We start from the raw sequence: 24127 nt of genomic DNA, 5'->3' as shown, positions 1-24127 counted from the left end.
AGATGCAAGACAAAGTGCATTTTCCTTTGACTCTGGGCATGTCTTACAGGTCTGCAACTTACAGCTACTCAGTCTATTTCCATAACTCAAGTGATGAGCAGTTTACAGTTTGAGAATGTGGATCATCACTACAGAAGAGGAATTCCTTATTTTGGACAGGTAAATGAGAGCATAAAGAGATTGTACTGAAGATGACTGAGAGTAAATAACAAGATAACAGTGATGGGAAAGACTGGGAAATTATTTTGGGGAACTGTTTTCTCCATAGGCTTCTTTCTTTACATATACAATGCCCTATCAGTACTTCTGAATACAGATGAGTATAAGATTGTCTGGGTTTGTGTCTGCCCGAAATACTTTGGATCAAAACAATCCATTAATCAGCATATTTCTAGCTTGTATTTTCAACTTGATGTAAATCACTGCTTCTCTCTTCAGAAGCGACAAATAAAAATGGAGAAAAAAAAAAGAAGTAAAAATACTGGGATATGGTGGAAGACAGAGTGAAAGAAATTTTACTTAAGAAAAAAAAGAAAGGAATTAACAACAGTTTCTGCTTCTAAAAGCCTTTTCATTATTTTATGTTTAATGACAAATCCCACATCACTCTCAGTGATTTAAAGGGTAGATATAAATCTATCTTTCTTCCACTTACATCCAGTTCAGATTTTTTATTTTCAATGAGGAAAGGCTTAGGGGTCATTTTATCAGTGGCACTGAAAGGAAGGAAGTGATTGTTCTTTAAGGAATTTTTCTCCTCTGGTAGATGTTCATATGACTTTCTCATTTGTTCTCCACTCCCACCCCATTCTTCAGAGTGCTGTGCATCTCCCTTACAATTACTTACCAGAGGAGAGTGGCTCAACACGCTCCCTGGTGCGATGTACCACAATCAATTCATGAAATACACACATTTCCCCACATGCTAAATGTTGAATGTAGAAAGACATATGGTAGGAGGCTGGGATGCCTCCATCTCAGAGACAAAATTCTTTTCAATTACAATCATTTGGCATTTTCTTTGCTTCTGTGGAAGAAAAAAAAAAAAAGAAACAAAAAACATAGAACTTAAGATCAATGCAGCTGCCATAAAAAAACTTTCTCAAAATGCATCCCTTCCTGATCCTGTACTTGTTTCATCTCATGCCATTTGCAATTCTCCCCCAGCACTAGGAAATATTTTTTTTTCTATGTTATATGCCTTCACTTTTGTTGCATTCAGTTCACTGAAGTCAACGTTTATCTAAATGACTTTTAGTTCGCTATTTGCATGTATACTTCAGAGGTAATTTCTCTTTGCTCCATATCTGGACAGCAAGGTTAATCAGTATATTTAACATATCGTTACTCCTTCTGCTCTTTTTTGTTGTTGTTGTTGCTTGTTTGCTTTTAATACAAATGAATGCTCATTTCAAGCAACCCAAAATTTATTGAATTGTTTCTGACACCTCTTATTTCTTTGTTTAATTCTTTGTTTAACATGTTTAATAATTTCTTTGTTTAATAAATAGAACAGATAGTGGAGAAAAAATGAGAAAAATGTTCAGATCAATGATATGAAGAAAAAGTCTTCAGACTTGGAAAGTAACAGCATCAGAAACTAAGAAAGGAAAAAACAGAGAAAAGTAATTGTATATTTAAACTGGAAATGTATAGTCAGGAAGGAGTGATGTTTAAAGAGATGAGACTTAAGAAATTCTTGCTTCTCATTCAGTGATGCAACAGCTGCTGAGGAAGCTCCTTTTGCATGCATTAGGTAGCAGCCTAGTAGCCAGACAGTGAAGATAAACATTTTTCTTAAGTATTAATTGGAAGGGAAGAGAAAAAAACTATTCTGTTCTGTGGAGAAAGAATGGCTGTAAGTTATGCATATCTATTCATAGATATCTAACAATATAAACATATTTGTCATTTTCTTCTCCTATAGATCAAGCTGGTAGACAAAGACAACTCTCCTATTTCCAATAAAGTTATCCAGCTATTTGTTAATAACAAGAACACAAACAACTTCACCACTGATGTTAATGGTATTGCTTCGTTTAGCATTGACACATCCAAAATGTTTGATCCTGAGCTTAGTCTGAAAGTGAGTACAGAACAAGATGGGAGGGGAGGGAAGGAGAGGGATAGGATGGCAGAGAGGGAGAGGGAGATGGAAACGGAGACAGAGAAAACTGATCTTAAACTGAACTCCAAAAGATGGGATGAGGTTTGTATTCTGGTAATAAAATGTGATTTGTCTTACTTCATGTTCTAGAGTTCTCAAAAAAAAAAAAGCCATAAAAGAAGTGAGGAAAGTACCTGAGTTGTTGCAATGCAATGTCTTGCTGCAAGGCTGCAAGATCATTGTGCTACTTCTTCCTTACCTGTTTTGGTTTACATGTGATTCTTAAATTTGTGGATTCTGTGAAATAATCTTTCTGATGTACGTGACAATGATTTCCCTAGTGAGCTATGCTTGTTTTCCTTTTCTTCCCTTCTACCTCTCCTAATCAGGCAATATACAAAACCAGTGACCAGTGCCATTCTGAAGGCTGGATAGAGCCTTCCTACCCAGATGCATCTCTCTCTGTCCAGCGTTTGTACTCCTGGACTAGCAGTTTTGTGAGGATTGATCCACTGTGGAAAGACATGAGCTGTGGGCAGAAGAGGATGATCACTGTGTACTATATCTTGAACACAGAAGGATATGAGAAAACCAGTATCGTGAACTTCTACTATGTGGTGAGTATAGGTTTATTGCAGTTCCACTGAAAGGGCTTTACCAGGAATTTATCTGGCAGTCCACCTACAGCAGTTATGGTAGTGAGCTCTTTTGGTTTCTGGAAGCCACTTCAATGACCAGTAACCTAAGATCAGAAACAGTACCAAGCTGACTTAGAAAAACTACTTAATCGGGCAAAATAATCTAGATATCTGGCCAGGTTACTTAATGTTATAGCAAGTAGCCACCTTTAACCATTTTTATACTGTCTTAGGCCATGGTTCATTTCCCTTCTGTTCAATAAACTCTTTTTCCTTGCCCTACTCCCTTCCATCATTTTTTCTTCTGCTTTCTGGCCAGTGGCAGCAGTAGTGGCAGCATCTAGCATGCCTTATGGCTGATATTTAAACATTTGCCATGCCAATGTGCACGTATCAATTGTCATGTTGATGCATGTTGAATTTGATTGTCACTTTCTTCTTCCAATCTTTAATAATCCATAAACGTATTGCTATTTTCTTTACAGGGCATGGCAAAAGGCAAGATTGTCCTCACAGGGGAAATTAAAGTTAATATCCAGGCTGGTAAGTTAAATTGTCATCATCACGTTTCTGCATTTAAGAAATAAATGGGTAAACTGGAGAACTGGGGACCAAGACAACATTTCTTGGATGTGCACAGCAGCTATGGAATGGCTGTATTCCTTTTCACCAATGCATGTGTGCATGATTCTATCACTACCACTAAGAGCAAAATAAAATCAGGTGTAGTTCAGAAACCAGTGTCAGGTGAGTCAAGATGCAGTGTCACGTAAAGATCTTCCCGAAGGATTAGGGAGGGAATGCAGTGTCTGGTCTGGGGGGCTGTCTGGCCACGTGTTCAAACTCACAGTAAATCTGAAGGCATCTGGATCTAAACTCTGACATGTCACCTCCTGGCCAGTATCCGTTACTCCAGGATTTTTCACTTTATAGTCCAACTGCAGATTGTTCCATGGACTGGTACAGATGCATGTCTGTCTATATGGTAGCTACAAGAGCAGACCTTCATGTTTGTCTCTGTATTAGTCTCTTCTTCTCAAATAACAGATCGAAACGGCACTTTCATGATTCCACTTGTGGTCAGTGAGAAAATGGCTCCAGCCCTTCGGTTGCTTGTATATATGTTACACCCTGCCAAGGAGCTGGTAGCAGACAGTGTCCGACTTCCAATCGAGAAGTGCTTCAAAAACAAGGTGAGAAGTGCTAAGAATTTGGCTGTTGCCAAATAAATACAAATCCTTTGTGCACACATTTATTTCTTCTTCATTCTTCTTTTTTTCTCTTTGGCCTTGTATCTTTTCTTTACCTCCACCTATCCTCATTGCCAAAAGGTAAATCCTCTAAAATTAAAATCTACTTTTCTGAAAACACACTACACTCAAATTCTACCAGCTTCTCTAAAACTATACTAGCGTCCTATATAGTTTGGAGTGCCTGTTTTTTAACCATAAAAATGTGTTTTAGTCTTACTCCACTTTACAGTGTAATCTAATTTTTTACACTTTTTCTGATGAATAAAAATGCAGTTTATGCTTACCACAATTAAATACACAGGTTGCTCCAAAAGTAATGTCTCCTATTTATCTCTATGGAAACTACGACAGATACAAAGAGCACAATAACATGGTCTGACATAACAATAATATTCTCAGCTACAATATATAGTCACCACCACTAGTTATGCATTTTCACCGGCAAAGAACAAAATTCTGCACGCCACAGTCATTAAAATATGCACAGTCATCTGGAACATGGTTTGTCTTTCATGCCATTTCAGCTACTGCTGAAATGCACCACCCACTGCCTCACTGTGCTAACAACCAATCTTCAGTCTCCATAAACATTCAAGTAAGTATTGATGAATGTCAGTGGGTGCAATTATTTCACCTGGAGGAATTCAGTGATTCACAATTGCTTCATATGCACTTGCACATCAAATGTCACTTTGTTGGACAGCCACTCCACTGCCATCTGTCACAGGACAACAAAATGTAACAAAAGACTGGTGGGAACATTCAGCCTCTACTGCCATACCACCTACATCTGCTTCTGAGGTTGTGAGTCAACATAATAAAATAAGAGACATTACTTTCAGGACAGCCCTCATACATACAGGAGAAAAAGTTGTTTTTTTGGTTTTTTGGTTTTTTTTTTTCCCCTCCTTTTAGAAAAACCTGGACACTGATTTTGAATTGAGATTTCAATTTTAAGGTTTTTCTTATCTTTTGTTCTTGAAAGCTAAAAGATATTCAAACATGAAACAAACGATCAAGAAGATAAAACAAGTGGGTCTAAGCAAAAGTTTTCATTTATCTCGTGATCTCCAACTACTACTTTTTCCCTCTTATCTAAAACAAGTATCAAGTTCTTTTTTTTGCTTTGAAAAAATTCAAAACAAGATTATTTGCACTGTAATTTTTAAGGCAGTACAAACTTGTAGTAAAAATATGATTTGCTCATTGTAGTTCTTATCACATGCAGTCAAGCGTTATAATAAGATTTTGTTTGACATAAGCAGCAGCAGAATCACATTTTATTTTAAATAACTTCAGGTAGGCCTCATTTAAGTTACCGCAACGTAGGAATCTAAGTGTGCTTATTGCCTAAGCCTCCATTATAGCTGAGGCTTGGTTAACAGAGGCAGTGGAGACCAACACCCTCTAGTAAGACCCACGGTGCTTCAACAGAAGAACCTTACATTATTCTTCTCAACATCCAGAGAAGCCTTAAGCAGTAAGGATTAGCCACACCAACATGTGTTTGATAAATTTCAGGTCCAGTTGCAATTCTCTGGAAAGCAGATGCTCACCACTTCCAATGTCAGTTTAGAGATTGAAGCTGCTGCTAATTCTTTCTGTGCTGTGAGGGCAGTGGATAAAAGCGTGCTGCTTCTGAAGACTGAGACAGAGTTGTCTGCAGAAACAGTAAGTTACCCAAACAAGTACATTTTCTCCTTCCTTGCAATATTGTTTTATTCTCTATTACAGTTTCTTCACTAGAGATTGTTAGCATGTATTGGACATCCCCCAGTATTTACATGTGCTGGTCATAATAATATGTACATAATATGTAGACTTCATTTCTTAGCAGTCAGATGTCCTGTAAAGGACATAGGATTTGATTTAAGCAGTGACTCTAGGACTTGCATAGTCATTTGGGAAGCTTCAGGAGACAATCACAAGTCAATAAGCATGCCACACGGAGACAGCTTTATCCTGGGTACTGTACCCTCTGAAAGATGCAGGACAAGAAAAGACTTGAGAAAGACTAAAATTCCAAATTGAAGGTGGAAGCCTCAGCTTACTTTGCAGATAGCAGTCCCATGATCCTTATGCTCTGTAAGAATCACAGAACCTCACATAGAATATACACATTTGGAAGGGACCTCTGTGAAATTTATCCAGTCCAACACATTTCTCAAACAGGATCATCTATAGCTGGTTGCCTAGGACCACGTACAGATGACTTTTGAATGTTTCCAAGAAGAGAACTCCACAGCTTCTCTGGGCAACCTGTCTCAGCGCTCCATCACCAGCACACTTCAAAATTGCTTCCTGATGTAGAGAGGGAATAACTTGTATTCCAATTTGTGCCCATTGCTTCTTGTCATAGCAATAGGCACTGCTAAAAAGATCCTGTCTCTGTCCTCATTGCACCCTCATTTCAGGTAATTATTTACATTAATGTGATATCTCTGAGTCTATTCTTCCCTAGACTAAACAGTCCTGGCTGTGAAATGCTCATCTTTGTGACAGTTTGTTGCAGTCTCTCCAGCAGCTCTTCCATCTCTCTTGTACTGAGGAGCCCACATTTAGTTCCAGCATACCAGGTGTGGCCTCTCCAGTGCTGAGTGGAGGGAAAGAGTCATCTCCCTCAACCTGCTGGATACTATCCTCCTAATGTTGCCCAGTAAACAATGGGAATTTGTACGTTTGTTGACTCTTGTCCATCAGGACTCCAGATCCTTCTCTGAGAAGCTGCTTTCCAGCTGATTGACCTTATGCATATATTGATGCTTGGAATTATTCTTCCCCAGGGACAGGACTTTGCATTTCTCCTTTTTTCAGGTTCATTACTCTCCTGTAGCGCTGTTTCTCTGGCCTGCAGATATTCCTCTGGATGGCATCAAACTAGTGGAGGGCACACTCCCATCATCAGATTATTAATGAAGATATTAAACAGGGCTGGATCCAGTATTGACCTCTGGGGTACACATTAGTTACTGTTCTTTGTTCTCACCAGTGATCACCACCTTATGGGCCTGGCTGTTGAAGAGTTTTCAGTTCAAGTAACAGAGCATGATTTCAAACAGGCAAGCATCTCAGCGCTGGTAATTGCCAGCACATGACTATGTAATCAAAATCAATCTTTGTGTTTCCTTCCCTCACAGATATACAACTTGCATCCTATTCAAGACCTACAAGGCTATATATTCAATGGGTTCAATCTAGAAGATGATCCGCAAGACCCCTGCATCTCACCTGATAACATCTTTCACAAAGGCTTATATTACAGACCTCTAACTTCTGGATTAGGCCCAGATGTATATCAGTTCCTCAGGGTAAATATCCTACACATAATTTAAATCTGTTGAAGTGAGTTTCTACTTTCCGTTGGATTTGATGATCTTTAGGGTCTTTTCCAACCTTGGCAATTCTATGATTCTATGGTTCTACTTATGTAGTAGTTTTACAATTTTTGCAATGCTCTTAGCAGAACTCATATGTGGAAAATTCTCTGAATTGACACCCACTCTAAATTGATTCTGATTCTGACTCTGTGATTTTCCATTGTGCCCAGAACTCCCAAAAGTCTGCATATAAGTCTTTGGGCTTTTATGTGGTGGAAAGGTAGTAATGGGAAGAGGGAGGAATAAAATAAACCTCAGCTGCAATATGGTTATGGCTGACACCAAAATGTATTTTTCACAGGATATGGGCATGAAATTTTTTACCAACTCAAAGATTCGTCAACCAGTTGTGTGTACTAGTGGAACAGGAAGACCTCCATCATATTTCTTGAATGCAGGATTCACAGCTTCTACACACCACGTCAAATTATCAGGTAGTATAGGGGATAGGTAAGCGATTTTATTTTTCTCTTAAAAAAATAGGATTCTTTTTTGAACAGACATGGACAGTCCTCACAAATCTCCTTTGTCAGTGTTCAGCATTCAGAACTGTTCTTTTGAATACTATGGCTCAGAATGAGATGGCTTACTATAACAAGTACCCAAAAAACACTTTCAGGCCTACACTTCTGATTCATATCCAGTGTAATACTGGGAAGTGTTGGCAACTGGGAGAGTGTCAAACAAAAGTGATACTGTTGACAGTGATTCCTTTCTTTCCAGAGGTTACTGAAGAGACAGTGCATCAGTGTGGCCATCACACAGATTTGAGAGCCAAGTGTTCTGAATCCTAGGTCTTATGCTCATGTTTGGAGACCAGGAGCAGTTCAATAAATGCTTTCTTTTCTTAGTAATGTAAGATTATACCAAATTCATGAACACATTAGTGACATTAATTAATACTTGAATGGAAATACCTCTAGTTTCCAGTAGAAAGGGGGTGAACACTAATTATTGTTTGTACTTGCTCATGCAAATCAAAGCTTGTCCTTTCTGGGAGTCTTTACTACATGAATGAGGACTAACTAAATTCCCACTGTCTCTTAACAGCTGAAGTAGCTAGAGAAGAACATGTGAAGAGACACATCCTTGACACTGTTAGGGAATTCTTCCCTGAAACTTGGATTTGGGATATTGTCCTAATAAAGTGAGTACTGCTTCTTCTCTCTCTTTGCTGTACTTTAAAAGTTACTAAATGTCCATATATTCTCCTGCATTATTGTAACTTCTTGCCACCTCTTCTTACTATTTGACATGGAAGAACCATGTTTTTCAGTCTTCTTCTGACCACCCGCCCTCCCTACAATATTAACCAAAACATCTATTTCCACAATGTGTATACTATGAGTCATACTCCCTATGAAGAGAAACCTCTGTTTCTCAAAACATTGGTCTGCAAAGCAAGGAATCTGAGTTTTCTTTCCAAAGTCAGGGAAATGATGGGCAGAAGAACTTCCACACTGACTTCTCTGAGAAGACTTGGATGGTAAGTTCTGTGAGGGCTTGGATGTGGGATTTCTACACACAGAACAGTGATAGCATTCATCCTGAAAACTTAGAGTTTCTACAGAAAAGTAAGTTATATGAAAATTCATCTGTCCAAACCCATTCTTTGTACATTCCCACCAGCTCTACTGGAAAAGCTAGTGTCTCATACACCATCCCTGACACTGTCACTGAATGGAAGGCCAGTGCCTTCTGTGTGGAAGAATTGGCTGGATTTGGTATATCTGTGCCTGCTACCCTGACAGCCTTCCAGCCTTTCTTTGTGGACTTCACCTTGCCATACTCCATCATTCATGGAGAAGATTTCCTGCTTAGAGCCAATGTCTTTAACTACCTCAATCACTGTATTAAGGTACGTACATCTGCCCACGATTTTAATCCCTATTCCACCTCCAAGCATTCTGCAGGCTTTGTAATCTGGAAAAACAAGCAAACAGACAGACAAACAATCAAACAAAAAAAAGTATCAAAATGATGGATGCAAATGACTGGATCTGCCTCTGCTTGATTGAGGCACTGCTCCTTCTATCTAATGATAGACTGAATTTGTCCTACACTACTACAAAACTGGAGGAGATCTATGTGAACTATGTCTAGGATGTTTGTACAAATACCTGTCTTCTGAGACCTAAGAAGAAAGGGAACAGTGCTTTGTGGATTATCATTCACTTTTCAATGTTGTGTAAGCCATCACGTTTTATTGGGGTCCTTTTTTAAGGATATGTGGTGTTGTGAAGGAATGAAGTGCTTGTACCTCCCAAATAGAAGTGTATAGGAAGAGCAACAAGTGAAGAACAGAAAAAACTTTGTTCCCTGGGACAAAGGTTCTCTAAAGCAGGGAGTATCAAAGTCCCAGTACTTCACCCAAAAGAGTGTACGTGCAGCTGGAGAATATTGGTCTCAGACAGTGGTTGTCTGTGCTCTCAGTGCTCTGTACTTTCCAGGTAAAATGTCTCCAGACCACAGGTGCACTGTATCTCTACACTGAAGGAGCTTACACACACTTGAAGAAAGAAAAGCAGAGATCTTCTCTTTGATTTCTTGTTTGTTATGCTGAATCCTAAAACGAGAGACAAGCACAAATTCTAGACTTCTTTTGCTTAATTTATCTGCTGAAAATCAGCTCTCTGGTCTCAAAAGGAGACTGTCACAAAAGGATGAAACATCAAGACACATCTTAGTCATTTTTTTTTCAAATAGTTAATAGTTTGACTAGGGAAAAAAAAAAAAAAAAAAAAAAAAAGCCTAGGGCTTTAAACAGCCTATTAAAAAAATTTGTCAATTATTGAGGCTTTCATCTCTTCACCTTGTTCTTCAACAGCAACGAAAACATAACCAAACATTAAATGATATCTTCCTTTGCAAATTAGTCAGCACAGGGTCAACTGGACATAGTTCCACATCCTGATCCAGAAACAGATATATGTATAGGGTATTTAATATCTTAGTGGAGAATGTCAAGAGGAGCAGAAGAGGACACTGCCAAAGTTGCATCTGATAGATGATTCACCTGTATGCCATTATCCCAGGCTTTCAATCTGCTTTACACTGTTAATACTTGACATAAGTACAGTTGATCCACCCACTCTCAAACAATAAAGCACCATTTTTCTATGGTATAAAATCTTTATCACACCATATTCCTCTCTCTGTTCTCAGATTAATGTTTTGCTGTCAGAATCCCTTGATTATGAGGCAAAACTCATCTCCCCAAAGGATGATGGATGTGTATGTACCAAAAAAAGAAAGTCCTATGTCTGGAATATTTCCCCCAAAGGAATTGGTAAGTGGCTTGGAATCTATCTGGTTTCCTAGGACTGTTACTAAGCAGTTTATACCTCATCTGTAAACCTAATTCTTTTCCAACCTGGATAATTTTGTCTACCCCTATTCCAGCTGTCCAGGCCAAAAAGCCCCTCCAGAAATGCAGGGTATTTATCATTTCAATTTTTAGAGATCAGTTCTCTTCCCATATGTCTCACCTGGAGTGATTGATCATTCATTGTGCTACACTACTTACTCTACTATTCTATAGATAATCATTATCAGATGCAATTTCTCACTTTAACCATAAATCTTCTTGACAGAGGTCAATTTTCCCTCTTTTCTGCTACTATTTAAGGCGAAGTATTATTCAGCATTACGGCTGAGACCAGTAATGATGAAGCTTGTGAAGAAGAAGCACTTAGGAACATCAGTATTGACTACAGGGACACCCAGATCAGGACATTGTTGATTGAGGTACTGCTGACAGCACTTCTTGTTTGCCCTGTACTTCCTACCATGAGAAAAGGAAATTGCAACAAAAATACAAAAAGGAAGCAAAAGTTATTCTGGTTCCTTAACAAACTTCCTGTTTGGCTCCACACTCATCTGACTGGGACAGGGTTGGGCTGTTCAATCTAATTTTAAGTCCACACCCATCTGATGTCCTCTTCCATGAGGATCACTGGGTGTTGGTAAGTGCACATCTTCCTCATACAGAGGAGAAGCTGGAAACGAGGGACTTTATCTGATTGGAACTCACCTTTTGTACTAGCCATAACAAGTATGAACCTGTAAGCTATGGCTGCTTCTGTACAGCCATGTTATGATGGAGGAGGATGAGGCTGACGATGAATACTCTTGTCACTGCTTTGTTTCTCTATGCTTTGTTCTCATCTGCTGCATATGACTCTTCTTCCCATCACCATTCCAGCCTGAAGGCATAAGAAGGGAAGAGACCCAGAACTCCTTGATCTGCATGAAAGGTAAACGCTCAATATACTTGGGAAGGGAAAGGGAAAGGGAAAGGGAAAGGGAAAGGGAAAGGGAAAGGGAAAGGGAAAGGGAAAGGGAAAGGGAAAGGGAAAGGGAAAGGGAAAGGGAAAGAGAAAGGGAAAGGGAAAGGGAAAGGGAAAGGGAAAGGGAAAGGGAAAGGGAGGGGAGTGCTTGTTACCTGCTGTAACAAATGTTCTACACAAATATCCACAATATACTTAATATTTTTCTCTACAGATGGTGTCATTACTCAAGATGTTGTAATAGATCTACCTACAAATGTGGTAGAAGGATCACCCAGAGCTTCCTTTTCTGTTGTTGGTAAACATAAAATTAATGAAACATGAAGAAAACTTTAAACTATGAAATGAAAGCTTAGTTGTGACTTTTCTTTCTTCCTGTGGGAAATCTTGAGCAAACAGATTGATTCTTATCTTGCCCAGCAATGTTCTCTGCTGCATCTAAAAATCAGTGACATCCTTATTCACATTTCTGTTTAAACTTACTGCATTTGAATGTTTTGCCCACAGGTAGCACAGTTCTGAGTGTGCTACCAGACTCATGCCCATAAGATTTTCTTCCACTCACCCGTGTACAAACTAGAGATGCTAATGGAAACTTTTTGGTCTTGTAGTGGCCTTGGTTTTATTATTTTAAATAGACATCAAGTGTCTGCTTAAAGCGGCACTAAAATAGGTAGTATTTCTGGAATGGGCAATTTAATCTAAGCGAGAAAAGACAGGGCAGGAATTTATTTGTTGGCTTGATAAGCAGAACAGAACAAATCACTCAGAAAATACGGAGAACTTCAGGCTTTCTAACAGAGGTTTTCTAGCCCAGCCAGGTATTCCATGGCTCACTCTACTGAGTGAAAATTGTTGTATGTTTCTGTGGCCATGAGTTGTGCTAATTCCCCTGGCATGTTTTCTTCACCAGGTGACATCATGGGCACTGCCATGCAGAACCTGCAGCAGCTCCTTCTCATGCCATTTGGCAATGGGGAACAGAACATGGTCCTTTTTGCACCAAATATCTATGTACTGGATTATCTGGACAAGACAAGACAGCTGAGTAAAGATGTAAAATCCAAGACCGTTGGATACTTAGTGAGCGGTGAGAGTTTTGTGCATCTTTTTACAATGTGTGCTGAATTACTATTGGGGCCTAGTGAGCAGAAGCAGTAGCATGGCTATTCAAGCAGTATGGCACTGATGCTGTAGCTCAGCTCAGAGATCCACTGCCTTGCTTTTTTTTTCTTTCCTTCTCCTGCTCTACCTAAACTTGGTCATCATGTTTCCTTCGAGGTTCCATCTTTAAGTCCCTTCCTTCTCTTCCACACAAGCACAGCATCTGCCTTAATCCTGTCAGTTTAGGTGGAGCACAGAGCTGACATGCACTACCTATTCTGTGACTCAATGTTCCTACAGGACAGGACATTGTGTAGACAGGATGTCTACACTTAAGCTTCTTCAAAGCTTTTCCACTCTATGGCAGACAAATTTCACCTTTTCATGTTTTCCCATTGTGGTTCCATGTAAATCCAATGGAAAATAGAATTAGAAGTTTTTTTTGTTTGTTTGCTTGTTTGCTTGTTTTGTTTTTTAATTAGATAACATTTTCTCTTTCACATTCTTTCAGGCTACCAGAAGCAGCTATCATACAAACATCCTGATGGATCCTACAGCACGTTTGGCATTAGAGATAAAGAAGGGAACACCTGGTGAGTGACTGGGAGCAGAAATGGCTTAGAAATGAATTTGCATTGAAATCACATAGTGTAGGTAAAAGACACCTTTGCTAGCTGAATCAGGTGTACAGAGCTCGCTAGGAGTGAAACTCTAAGTACTAAGTGAAATGGCTTTCCAGCTCCTATCAGAGCACATACTGATAGTAGGTAGACTAAAAACTTGATTCCTGCACCTCATTTCTCCTATGGAACCCAATGCATTGCAGTGCTTTGCAGGATCAGCCTCAGAATGTGCTAGTGTTCCTCTATGGATTCTAACTAGACACAATTCTTTTTGGTACCCTTCCTTTGAGAAGTACACAAGAAAGCAAGTCACCAACTTGTTGGCTGTAATTATTCAGACTTATGTCTAGCATGAGTGAAAAGGCTGACTTTTTCTAGATCAGCTCACAGCTTCATGGTTCCCTTGCAGGCTCACTGCCTTTGTGTACAAATCATTTGCAGAAGCTAGTCGCTTCATATTTATTGATGACAATGTCCAGGTTCAAACCCTGATGTGGCTGGCAAGAAAACAGAAGACAGATGGCTGCTTCCAAAGTGCTGGGATACTTGTCAATGATGCCTTGAAGGTGATAAAGAATTACTTTTGTTAAATTTATGCTCTTATCATTAAGATCCTCTCTCATTACTACCAAAACATATACTTTCCTCTAAATGCTATACTCTTCTCTGCCTAGGGATACTTCTCCACATCTTACAGTAATTATTTCCAGACCAGTCAGCTTCCTCACTCTCTTTTACATATCTTGCACCTGCAAGAGGATTACAGGACAGGATTAGAGGAGAGGATTCCTTAAGGGAATTTGTGTTTTCTGAGGATTTTTTATTGCTGCTGATGGTAGTTCGTTGGCTGTTGTTGATGAGGATTTTTTTTTTTTTTTAATATATATATATGCTTAAATAGTAATGGGCTTTTCTTAACTTATGAGCTATCTCTGCTATGTATGTATTTTCCTTTATTTTTGGGTTGCGTGTAGAAACAGCCACATTCTTCAGCTGGGATATGGCAACTCATATTTGAAAGCTTTTCATTCATGCTATTCACTGGTAATTCCTCTCTCCATATCCTTTTCAGGGAGGAGTAGATAATGAGCTGTCGCTTTCTGCCTATATCACCATTGCCTTACTGGAGGCTGGGCATTCTATGTCGGTAAGGCCGCCTTTCATTACTGCTATTCATCTGGAATTAGTTCCCAGCTGTTACTTTGTATTCTGTACCTGCTACAGATAGTCCTAGAGAAAGACAAAGAGATGGAGAGAGAAAGTTCTCAGTTAACATTACCCTGCTTTCAATGACACTGTTCACCTTCACTTAAAAAATCTTCCTAGGGAGTAGCACACACACCACGGCTTAGCCTCAAATATGACTTAGTCAAGAAAATAAAGCATTACAGATAAATTTGTAAAATCCAAATGGAACTAAAAGCCATACTGGGAAAAGGAAGATCCACCAGAGTGGAAAGCAGATTTATCCTTCTTTGAAAGTGACTTCTAGTACAAAGGAGAGCACAGCTGAGATGTTAGACTTCAGTATACCAGTTTCTCTGCCTCTAGTTTGTCGTGTACTTTTTGAGAAACTTCCTGATTAAGAAGAACATTAATGAAGACATGGAGTCCAACAGTAAATTTCTTTCACTTAATGTAAACCAATGAGAACTGCTCCAGAAGTAATGCCTCCTATTTTATTATGCTGGTTCATGAAACCAGAGGTGGGATGTTGGTGATATAGTGATAGAATTTGAACATTCCTGCTAATATTCCATCAAATTTTATTGCTATGCAACATATGGAAGCAGATGGGCAGTTTGATGAAATGAGATCTGACATGGAAGTATGTGTGAAGCAAAGGTGTGCTACTGAATTCCTCCATGCAGAAAAAATTGTGCCCATTGACATCCATCAATGCTTGCTGAACATTTATGAAGACCAAAGAGTGAATGTGAGCTCAGTGAGGCAATGGGTTGTGTTTTCAGCAGTGGTAACAGCAGCAGTGGGTCATCTCAGCTGGTACAAATTTTTATCAGTATGGTATGCAGGCTGTTGTTCATCACTGGCAAAAGTCATAGCTAACAGTGGTGACTATGTTGAAAATTAGTGTTTTGTAGCTGAGAACTTGCTTCTTCAAATAATGTTATTGTGGCTGTTGTAGTTTCAATGAAAATAAATCGGAGGCATTATTTTCAACACAACCTGTGTAGTACAACTCCACAGAACTGAATTAAAATTTCAGTAGAGTCACTGAGGATAGAGACTATTCTAAAAATATTAGAATTGTTCAAGTCAACAGACTCTTAATTACAAAAGTACAGTGTGAATTGTTACCACAGAGGTAAGCAGAAGGAATTAGATGTGAAAGAAGCAGAGAAGTCTTCTGTTTATCCACCTACATCTTCAGGAACACACTGAAAATCTGCTCTAATTGTATGGAATTTCAGTCTGAAATCCTTCCTTAAAGAGTCATGTATTCTCTCTCCCAAGGTTATTATACAAACTTAAGTTTTATTGCCATGATGATGACAGGATGAACAAGAGGTTTAAAGACACTTTAGATCTAGTGAGGACAACTGTTCAGAATTGAGACACATGTTGTTTTGGTTGTTGTTTTTATTTATTTGCTTGTTTGTTTTTGAAGTACACAGTAATCCGAAATGCCTTTTATTGTCTGGAGACTGCATCTGAGAAAAATGTCAGTGACATTTATACTCAGGCGCTTGTGACCTATGCCTTCTGCTTAGCTGGCAAGGCAGAAATATGTGAATCATTCCTTAGAGAACTACAGAAATCAGCAAAGGAAGTTGGTGAGTTTCAGCCACATCAGGATTTGGGGAGGTGGGAAGATGGAATACATTTTACTGGTGGCATGCACCTTGACAATATTCCGTTCTCATTGCTTTTCACCCTCTTTGTTTATTCAGATGGTTCAAAGTACTGGGAGCAGAAGCAGAGATCCCCACCTGAAAAATCCCACCTCTTAGATCATGTTCCATCAACTGAGGTTGAGATCACCAGCTACGTGCTGTTGGCATTGCTCTACAAACCCAATCGCAATCAAGAGGATCTCACAAAGGCCTCAGCAATTGTGCAGTGGATTATCAGGCAACAGAATCCCTACGGAGGTTTCTCTTCCACACAGGTGCATAAACTCCCATCCCCCAGTTGGTCTTAGGAACTGGGACACTCTTGTCAGTGAGGCTATGACTAGTTTTATTTCTCTCTTGTATCTTGCTTTCATGTATATAGAGACCAAGTCTTTTTCTTAGTGAGTCCTAAAACCTTTATTATTATTATTATTATTTTATTTTCCCTTCTTAACTATACCTAAGTTAAATACATAAAGGAGTAATTGGACTAGTAAGAAATCCAGATATTCATGTTAGCAGTAAACCTAAAAAAACCCTCTTATTACCAGGTCTTAATTGCTATATGACCAAGAGGTTCTCTGCAGTCCCTAGGAAACCCATGCATTTTCACTTGAAATATCTTATTGAGATGTGCTCCAGTGCTCATATTTTGTACTCTGAAACCTTTATAATTAATAGAGATATTTCCTTCACACTAAAATATGCACATCAGAAGGAAATGCCTCCTTCTATGTGGGAAACTTGGAATCATATACAAGTTCAGGGTTTTTTTAATCAGGTCAAAGTGGCTTTGTTTTGTATTAGAATCATAATATTGATTTCCTCCACATAATCACAGTGTAGCTAACTGTCTTCTTTTTTTTTCAGGACACGGTTGTTGCTCTTCAAGCCCTTGCTGCTTATGGTGAGGCTACCTATAATTCTGTTACACAAAATGCCATCAAGATCACTTCCAAGAACACTTTCGAGAAAGTATTCACTGTTAATAATGAGAACAGGCTCCTACTGCAACAGACTCCCCTCCCTGAAGTCCCTGGGAAATACAACTTAATAGCGAATGGCACTGGATGTGTACTTACACAAGTAAGTGTCTGCTCTCCTCTTTACTGTATCCTACAATCTGCATGCAATGCAGCTGTGTTTCTGATGACTTTCCATCTGATTTCTCTTTCTTTTTCCTAATTATTTGATTTTCCTAAATTCTTTAAACAATCTTTCCTCTGTTTCATATTCTGACTCCTATGAAATCACAACATGGCAAAAAAAGTTTTTCTAATAGTAAGGGATTTCTTATGTGTGATTAAAAATGATAAAATGATTTTCTAATGTGTGGTGCACCTTTATGGATAAAATGCAGGACCGATGTGTCAGTCTTCAACATAATCAAGAATCATTCACATGCCCTGGAAACTTCACTCAGTCTGATGTTCTATTTTAGAATTCAAGGAAAAATCCTTGGCATGTTTAAAAAAGTTCTTTTTTTTCCTCTTCCAGACAGCACTGAGATACAACATACACCTTCCAGAGGGGGCATTTGGATTTTCTCTCTCAGTACAGACATCAAATGCTTCCTGCCCCCAGGACCAACCAGGGAAATTTGATATTGTACTCATAAGCAGGTAATGTGCCATCAACAAACCAGCTGCACAGCTGACATGCCAGGTAGAGTAATGTGTGTATTCAGTTTTGTTTAAAGTCATGAACCATGAGCTGATCTATCCTGGACAGTGTTGATGGTATCAACTAATATGACATATTTCCCAAAAGACCTTGTGATACTTACACTACATAAATACTTACACTTACATAAATTGCTAGCATGTACTTTGCCCCCTCATGCCAGAGTCCTTCCCACAGTGTTTCCCATTCGAGCCAGTCAGCAAGTGCATATGATTCACCCCATTCTTTCTGTGTTCTATGAGACTAATAGCCAAGAGAATTTCCTTCCCCTGACACAAACCAGGCTGACTGGGATGTCTGTTGTTTCAGTTACACAGGGAAGCACTCTAGCTCCAACATGGTCATTATTGATGTGAAGATGCTCTCCGGCTTTGTTCCTGTGAAATCTTCCCTGGATAAGGTAAACAAAAGAAACATGATTAAATGAGTCACCGAGGTAGATAGGAGATACCAGGTTGTGACTATAGGAATTGGATGAAAACAGAGGCATGGTACAAAAAGTATTCACCCAAAAAGTGTGTGCAAATTTTGCAGATGACATCAGGTTAGGTGGGAGTGTTGATCTGACTGAGAGCAGTAATGCTCTGCAGGGAGATCTTTTTAGGCTACAATGATGTCACATGACATTCAAAAAAGCTAAATGCCAGCTCCCATGTTTGTCATAACAACCTGTTGCATGGCATAGGCCTGCTGAAGGATGACTGGAAAACTGCCCAGCAGAAAAAGGCCTGGGGGTACTGGTCAACAGCCAGCTCAACATGAGCCAGCAGTGTCCCAGGCAGACAAGAAGGTCAATAGCATTCTGACCTTATCAGAAATAGTGTGGCCAATAGGACCAGGGAAGTGATTGTCCCTCTGTACTCAGCACTGGTGAGAACTTACCTTAAGTACTGTGCTCAGTTTAGCCTCCTCACCATGAGATGAATATTGACAGAATCATAGAATCATAGAATGACCTGGGTTGAAAAGGACTCTAAGATCATCTACTTTCAACCTCTCTGCCACAGGAAGGGTCACCAACCACTAGACAGGCTGCCAAGAGCCACATCCAGGCTGGCCTTGAATGCATCTCCCTCCTATTTGTATGCTCCCTTCAAGTATTGGAAGGCCACCAGGATGTCTTCCCGGAGCCTTCTCTTCTCCAAGCTAAACAAGCTCAGTTCCCTCAACTTTTCTTCGTAGGAGAGGTGCTCCCATTCTCTGATCATCTCAGTGGTCCTCCTCTGGACTCGTTCCAAGAGCTCTGTGTCTTTCTTGTGCTGGGGGCTCCAGACCTGGACACAGTACTGCAGATGGGGCCTTACAAGAGCCAAGTACAGGAGGACAATCACCTCCCTCTCCCTGCTGGTCACCCTCTTTTAATGCAGCCCAGAACACAGTTGGCTTCCAAACTGCAAACGTACAATGCTGCATTCAGTTTCTTGTACACTAGGTCCAAGTCCTTCTATGCAGAGCTGCTCTCAAGGGATTCTTCGCCCAGTCTGTATAAACACCTGGGATTACCCAAGCCCAACTTGCACTTGACCTTGCTGAACCTCATTAGGTTCACACAGGCCCACTTCTCCAGCCTGTCTAGGTCTCTCTGGATGCCTTCCCTTTCTTCCAATGTATCGGTTATATCACTCAGCTTGGTGTCATCTTTAAACTTGCTGAGGGTGCACTCAATGTCACTAATGTGATGTCGTGTCACTAATAAAGATGTCGAAGAGCACTGGTCACAAGACCAACACCTGAGGGACATCACCTGTGACTGGCCTCCACCCTGGCACAGCATCATTAATCACAACCCTGTGTCTGTAATCAGCCAACCAATTCTTAATCCACCCAACAGTCCATCCTTCAAATCTACACCTCTCCAATTTAGAAAGAAGGATGTGGTGAGGGACCATGTCAAAGGCTTTGCAGAAGTCCAGGTAGATGACATCTGTTCCCTGTCCACTGATTCTATCAGTCCATCATAGAAGGTCACCAGATTGTTCAAGCCCTTGGTGAAGCCATGTTGGCTGTCTCAAATTGCCTCTTTATCTCGTATGTGCCTTAACATAACTTCTAGGCAGATCAGCTCCATGATCTTCCCACACAGAGAGGCGAGGCTCACTGACCTGTAGCTCCCAGGTTTTTCTTTCTCCCTTTCTTAAAATGAGAGTAATGTTTCCCTTTCTCCAATCACCTAGAACTTCGCCCAGCAACCTTGATTTTTCAAATATGATGGAGAGTGGCTCGGCAACCACATCAGCCATCTCTTTCAGAAGCCCAGGATGGGTATCATCTGGCCCCATGGACTCATATACATTCAGTTTCATGAGGAGGTCTCAGACTTATTCCATTGTTACAGTGCAATGGAATCCACTCCTTTCACCCACTCCTAGAGCTTCAGGGTCCTGGCAGATATGAGGAGAAGCCTGACCACCTGTGAAGACTGAGGCAAAAACCTGAGCTGTGCAGGTTTTTCCATGTCTGAGGAAGTCAGTTCTCCATCTTCATTTATCAGGGGGGGGGAATACCCTCTTTGATCTGTCTCCTTCTGCCTATGTACCTGTAGAATTCCTTCTTGTTATCTTTCACATCCCATGCCAAGTTCAACTCCATCTGTGCCTTGCCTTTCCTGATTATATCTCTACACATCAAGATAATGTCCATATATCCTTCCCAGGCTACACCAGGTAACTGTGGAGTTCACACTCTTGAGTTGTGTGTTTTAGGAAAGCCCTTCACATCCCTTGCCAAGTTCAGCTCTATCTGTGCCTTGGCTTTCCTGATCTTATTTCAACATATGCGGACAATGTCCTTGTATTCTTCCCAGGCTATCAATCCTGCTTCCACTTCCTGTACATTTCCCTCTTTTCCCTCAGTTTAAGCTACAGATCCTTGCTCAGCCATGCCAGTCATCTGCCTCCTCTGCTCGGTTTCTTCTGCTGGGGTATGCAGAGCTGTTTTGCTCTCAGAAAAGTGTCCTTAAAGAGCTGGCAGCTCTGTTCTGTACCCATGCCCTTAAGGACAGTTTCCCAGAAGATCCCACTCAGCAGTTCCTTGAGCAGTTGGAATTTTGCTCTCCTGAAGTTCAGGGTCCTGACTCTACTTTTTGCGAGGCCTGCATTCCTCCAGATCACAAACTCCAGCAGGGCATGGTCACTACAACCCAGGCTGCCTCCAATGTTAACCTCTCTAATGCTCTCCCCACATTGGTGAGCACCAGGTCCAGTAAGGCTTCACCTCGGGTCAGTCCATCTAATACCTGGACCAGGAATTTATCCCCAGCAGACTCCAGGAATTTCCTGGATTGTCTGCCACCACCATGCCACTATCCCAGCAGATATCCGGGTGGTTGAAATCCCCCATCAGGACAAGAGCCCATGAGCACAACAACCTCCTGCAGTTGAAGCAAGAAGACCTCATCAACAGGCACCCACTGATCAGGTGGCCTGTAGCAGATTCCAAACACTAGATGCCCTTTATTGGGCCGATCCCTGATTTTCACCTATAAGCTCTCAACCTAAGTCATGGCTGTTGCTCAGACACAGCTCTTTACAATCTATCCGATTCCAAACATAGAGGGCAACTTCCCCTCCCTTCCTACCCTGTCTATCCCTTCTGAAAAGCCTGTAGCCTTCAGGTGGAGTGTTCCAATCATGGTATTCATCCCATCCACCGTTTTGAGTTGCTCAAGCTTGTGCAAGGACAAGCAATGAATCTAGTGAAGGGACTAGAAAACAAGAGTTATGAGGATTGGCTGAGAGAGCTGAGTCTCTTTAGTTGGGAGAAAAGGAGGCTGGGGGGAGATCTTGCTCTCTGCAACGACCTGAAAAGAGGCTGTGACAAGGAGGATGTGGCAAGGAGGCTGCTGGTCTCTTATCAGGTGACAAGTGATTAGGACATGAGGCAACAGGAAGAATTTCTTCATGGAGAGGGTGGTTAGGCATTGGAACAGGCCACCTAAGGAGGTGTTGGAGTTGCCATCCCTGGAGGTGTTCAAAGCCAGATTGAATGGGGCTGCCTGGTGTAGTATTAGATCTGTAGGTTGGTGGCCCTGCCTGTGTCAGGGGGTTTGGAGCTTGATGATCCTGGAAGTCCCTTCCAACCATGATTCTATGATTCTATGTAGCACTTAGTGACATGCATAGTTCAGTGATAGACTTGTAGTGTTACATGATGGTTGGACTGGGTGATCTTAAAGATCTTTTTCACCGTAAATTATTTCTATGATTCTACAAAACCCTGTGTTTGTATGGCTGCATCATCCCCAATACTGGGTGAAGGGAGCTGAGAGCACATAACACTGACTTTCCTGTAACAAAAATTAGGAAGGGTTTCAGCTGAAGCCTTACCAGCTGAGAACTCAGAACCAGCACTGTTTGAGAAGGGAAAGGGTCAGAAATATAGCAGACTGATTTTGAAACCTATATGACAGTGGAGGCAGGCATATCCCTCTAGTAAACCGCTGTGTTTCCCAGCATATAAGCCCCCACTAAGTCAAGTGCCAGTTTTTGCTCAGCATCCTCTACCTATTCAGCAAAATTAAGACTCTAAAAAAAACAGGTACCAGCCCTTGATATTTGGCTAGGAACAGAACGCAAAATCACAAGGTGGCAGGTTCTGAGGTAACATTTAATTTTAGTTTACGGTTTATATCAGCAAGTTTGCAGATGACACCAACCTGAGAGGTGCTGCTGACGTACTAGAGGGAAAAGATGCCATTCAGAGGGACCTGTATAGGCTTGAGAGGTAGCCCATGCCAGTCTCGTGAAGTTCAACAAATCCAAGTGCAAGGTCCTACGTTTGGGTTGGGTCAATCCCAAGCTCAAATACAAGCTGAGCAGAGAGTGGCTTGAGAGCAGCCCTGAGGAGAAGAATTTGAGAGTGTCAGTTGGTGAAAGACTCAACATGAGCTGGCAATGTGTGCTTGCAGCCCAGAAGGCCAACTGTATCCTGGGTTGCAGCAAGAGAAGTGTGACCAGCAAGTCAAGGGAGGAGATTCTGTCCCTCTGCTCTCCTGAGACCCCACCTGTAGTACTGCAACCAGTTCTGGCGTCCACAACACAAGAAGGACATCAGGTTGTTAGAGTGGGTTCAGAGGAGGGCCATGAAGATGGTCAGAGGGCTTGAGCACCTCCCCTGCAATGACAGGCTGAGATAGTTTGGCCTCTTCAGTCTGGAGAAAAGAAGTCTTCAGGGGGACCTTATAGCAGCCTCCCAGTACCTGAAGGGGGCACACAGGAAAGTTGCAGAGGGGCTTTTTATAAGGGAATGTAGCAACAGGACATTGGGAAGGGGAAATGGATTTAAACAGGAAGAGAGTAGATTTAGACTAGATATTAGGAAGAAACTCTTTACTGTGCAAGTGGTGAAACATTGGAACTGGTCTCCCCGAGAGGCTGTGGGTTCCCACTCCCTGGAGGAGTTCAAAGCCAGGCTGGATGGGGCTTTGAGCAACATGGTCTAGAAGGAGGTGTCTCTGACTATAGCAAGGGGAGTGGAACTAGATGATCTTAAAGTTCACTTCCATTCTATAATTCTATGACTACATGGATTTATCTCCACGTCCTTGTTTTAAAGCTCATCGATACCCATACAGTGATGCAAGTAGAATACAAGAAAAACCATGTTCTCCTTTACCTGGAAAATGTAAGTACCAAACACTGGATATTTGATTTAAACAAATAATAAAATCAGCATGTTATAGATGCACCTACAGAGAGGTTACATTCTCTTAAGTGCCCAGATATATTCCCCTCCCCATCAGCTTTGCCCTCTACTCACTAAGCTGCTTATTCCCCAAACTGTGTAACATCCCACACATCCCACAAAGCTTCAAACTGATACCTATTAGCAACTATAAAAAATTAATTTAAAAAGTATTAATAAACTAATCAAAAATCTTTCTCCTTTCTGTAAATGGTGAATAAAAAGCAAAAAGGAGGTTCTTTTATGTGTATGTTCCCTAGGCAATGTTCTGTTAAATCCCAGTTCTTCTAACAGGACATGGAACACTACTAAGAGATCTAGAAAAAAAAAAAAATTCCTTCTCTTACTTCAATTCATTCCCAACTCTAGTTTTTAATCTAATTCTGGACCAGAATGCACATATAGAAATACAATTGCTTGGAGAATTAATACCAGTCTTTTGAGACTTCTTTTCTCTCTCTTGCCTCAAGCCAATAGGATTTGTTTATCTTACAAAGATAATACAAGCATGATTGG

At 40.7% G+C, this 24127-nt stretch overlaps 1 protein-coding gene across 1 annotated transcript in view; it reads left to right on the top strand.

Moving 5' to 3' along the window:
* Positions 1-24127, top strand: part of LOC128089848 (ovostatin-like) — a 34691-nt gene that overhangs the window by 6231 nt on the left and 4333 nt on the right. Inside the window, 24 exon segments of the mRNA XM_052701651.1 lie at positions 50-159; positions 1928-2086; positions 2497-2724; positions 3231-3288; positions 3793-3938; positions 5520-5669; positions 7136-7306; positions 7677-7809; positions 8426-8522; positions 9005-9233; positions 10541-10664; positions 11004-11122; positions 11580-11631; positions 11879-11962; positions 12578-12754; positions 13280-13361; positions 13801-13957; positions 14464-14538; positions 16021-16186; positions 16304-16521; positions 17117-17332; positions 17744-17868; positions 18239-18329; positions 23483-23551. Coding sequence (XP_052557611.1) covers positions 50-159; positions 1928-2086; positions 2497-2724; positions 3231-3288; positions 3793-3938; positions 5520-5669; positions 7136-7306; positions 7677-7809; positions 8426-8522; positions 9005-9233; positions 10541-10664; positions 11004-11122; positions 11580-11631; positions 11879-11962; positions 12578-12754; positions 13280-13361; positions 13801-13957; positions 14464-14538; positions 16021-16186; positions 16304-16521; positions 17117-17332; positions 17744-17868; positions 18239-18329; positions 23483-23551 — 3236 coding nt within the window.

The sequence above is a fragment of the Tympanuchus pallidicinctus genome, unplaced genomic scaffold (genome assembly GCF_026119805.1).
Source record: "Tympanuchus pallidicinctus isolate F22 unplaced genomic scaffold, pur_lepc_1.0 scaffold40, whole genome shotgun sequence".
Classification (NCBI taxonomy): Eukaryota; Metazoa; Chordata; class Aves; order Galliformes; family Phasianidae; genus Tympanuchus; species Tympanuchus pallidicinctus.
Note: the sequence above shows the minus strand (reverse complement) of the source record. Positions and strands in the feature narration are given on the sequence as shown.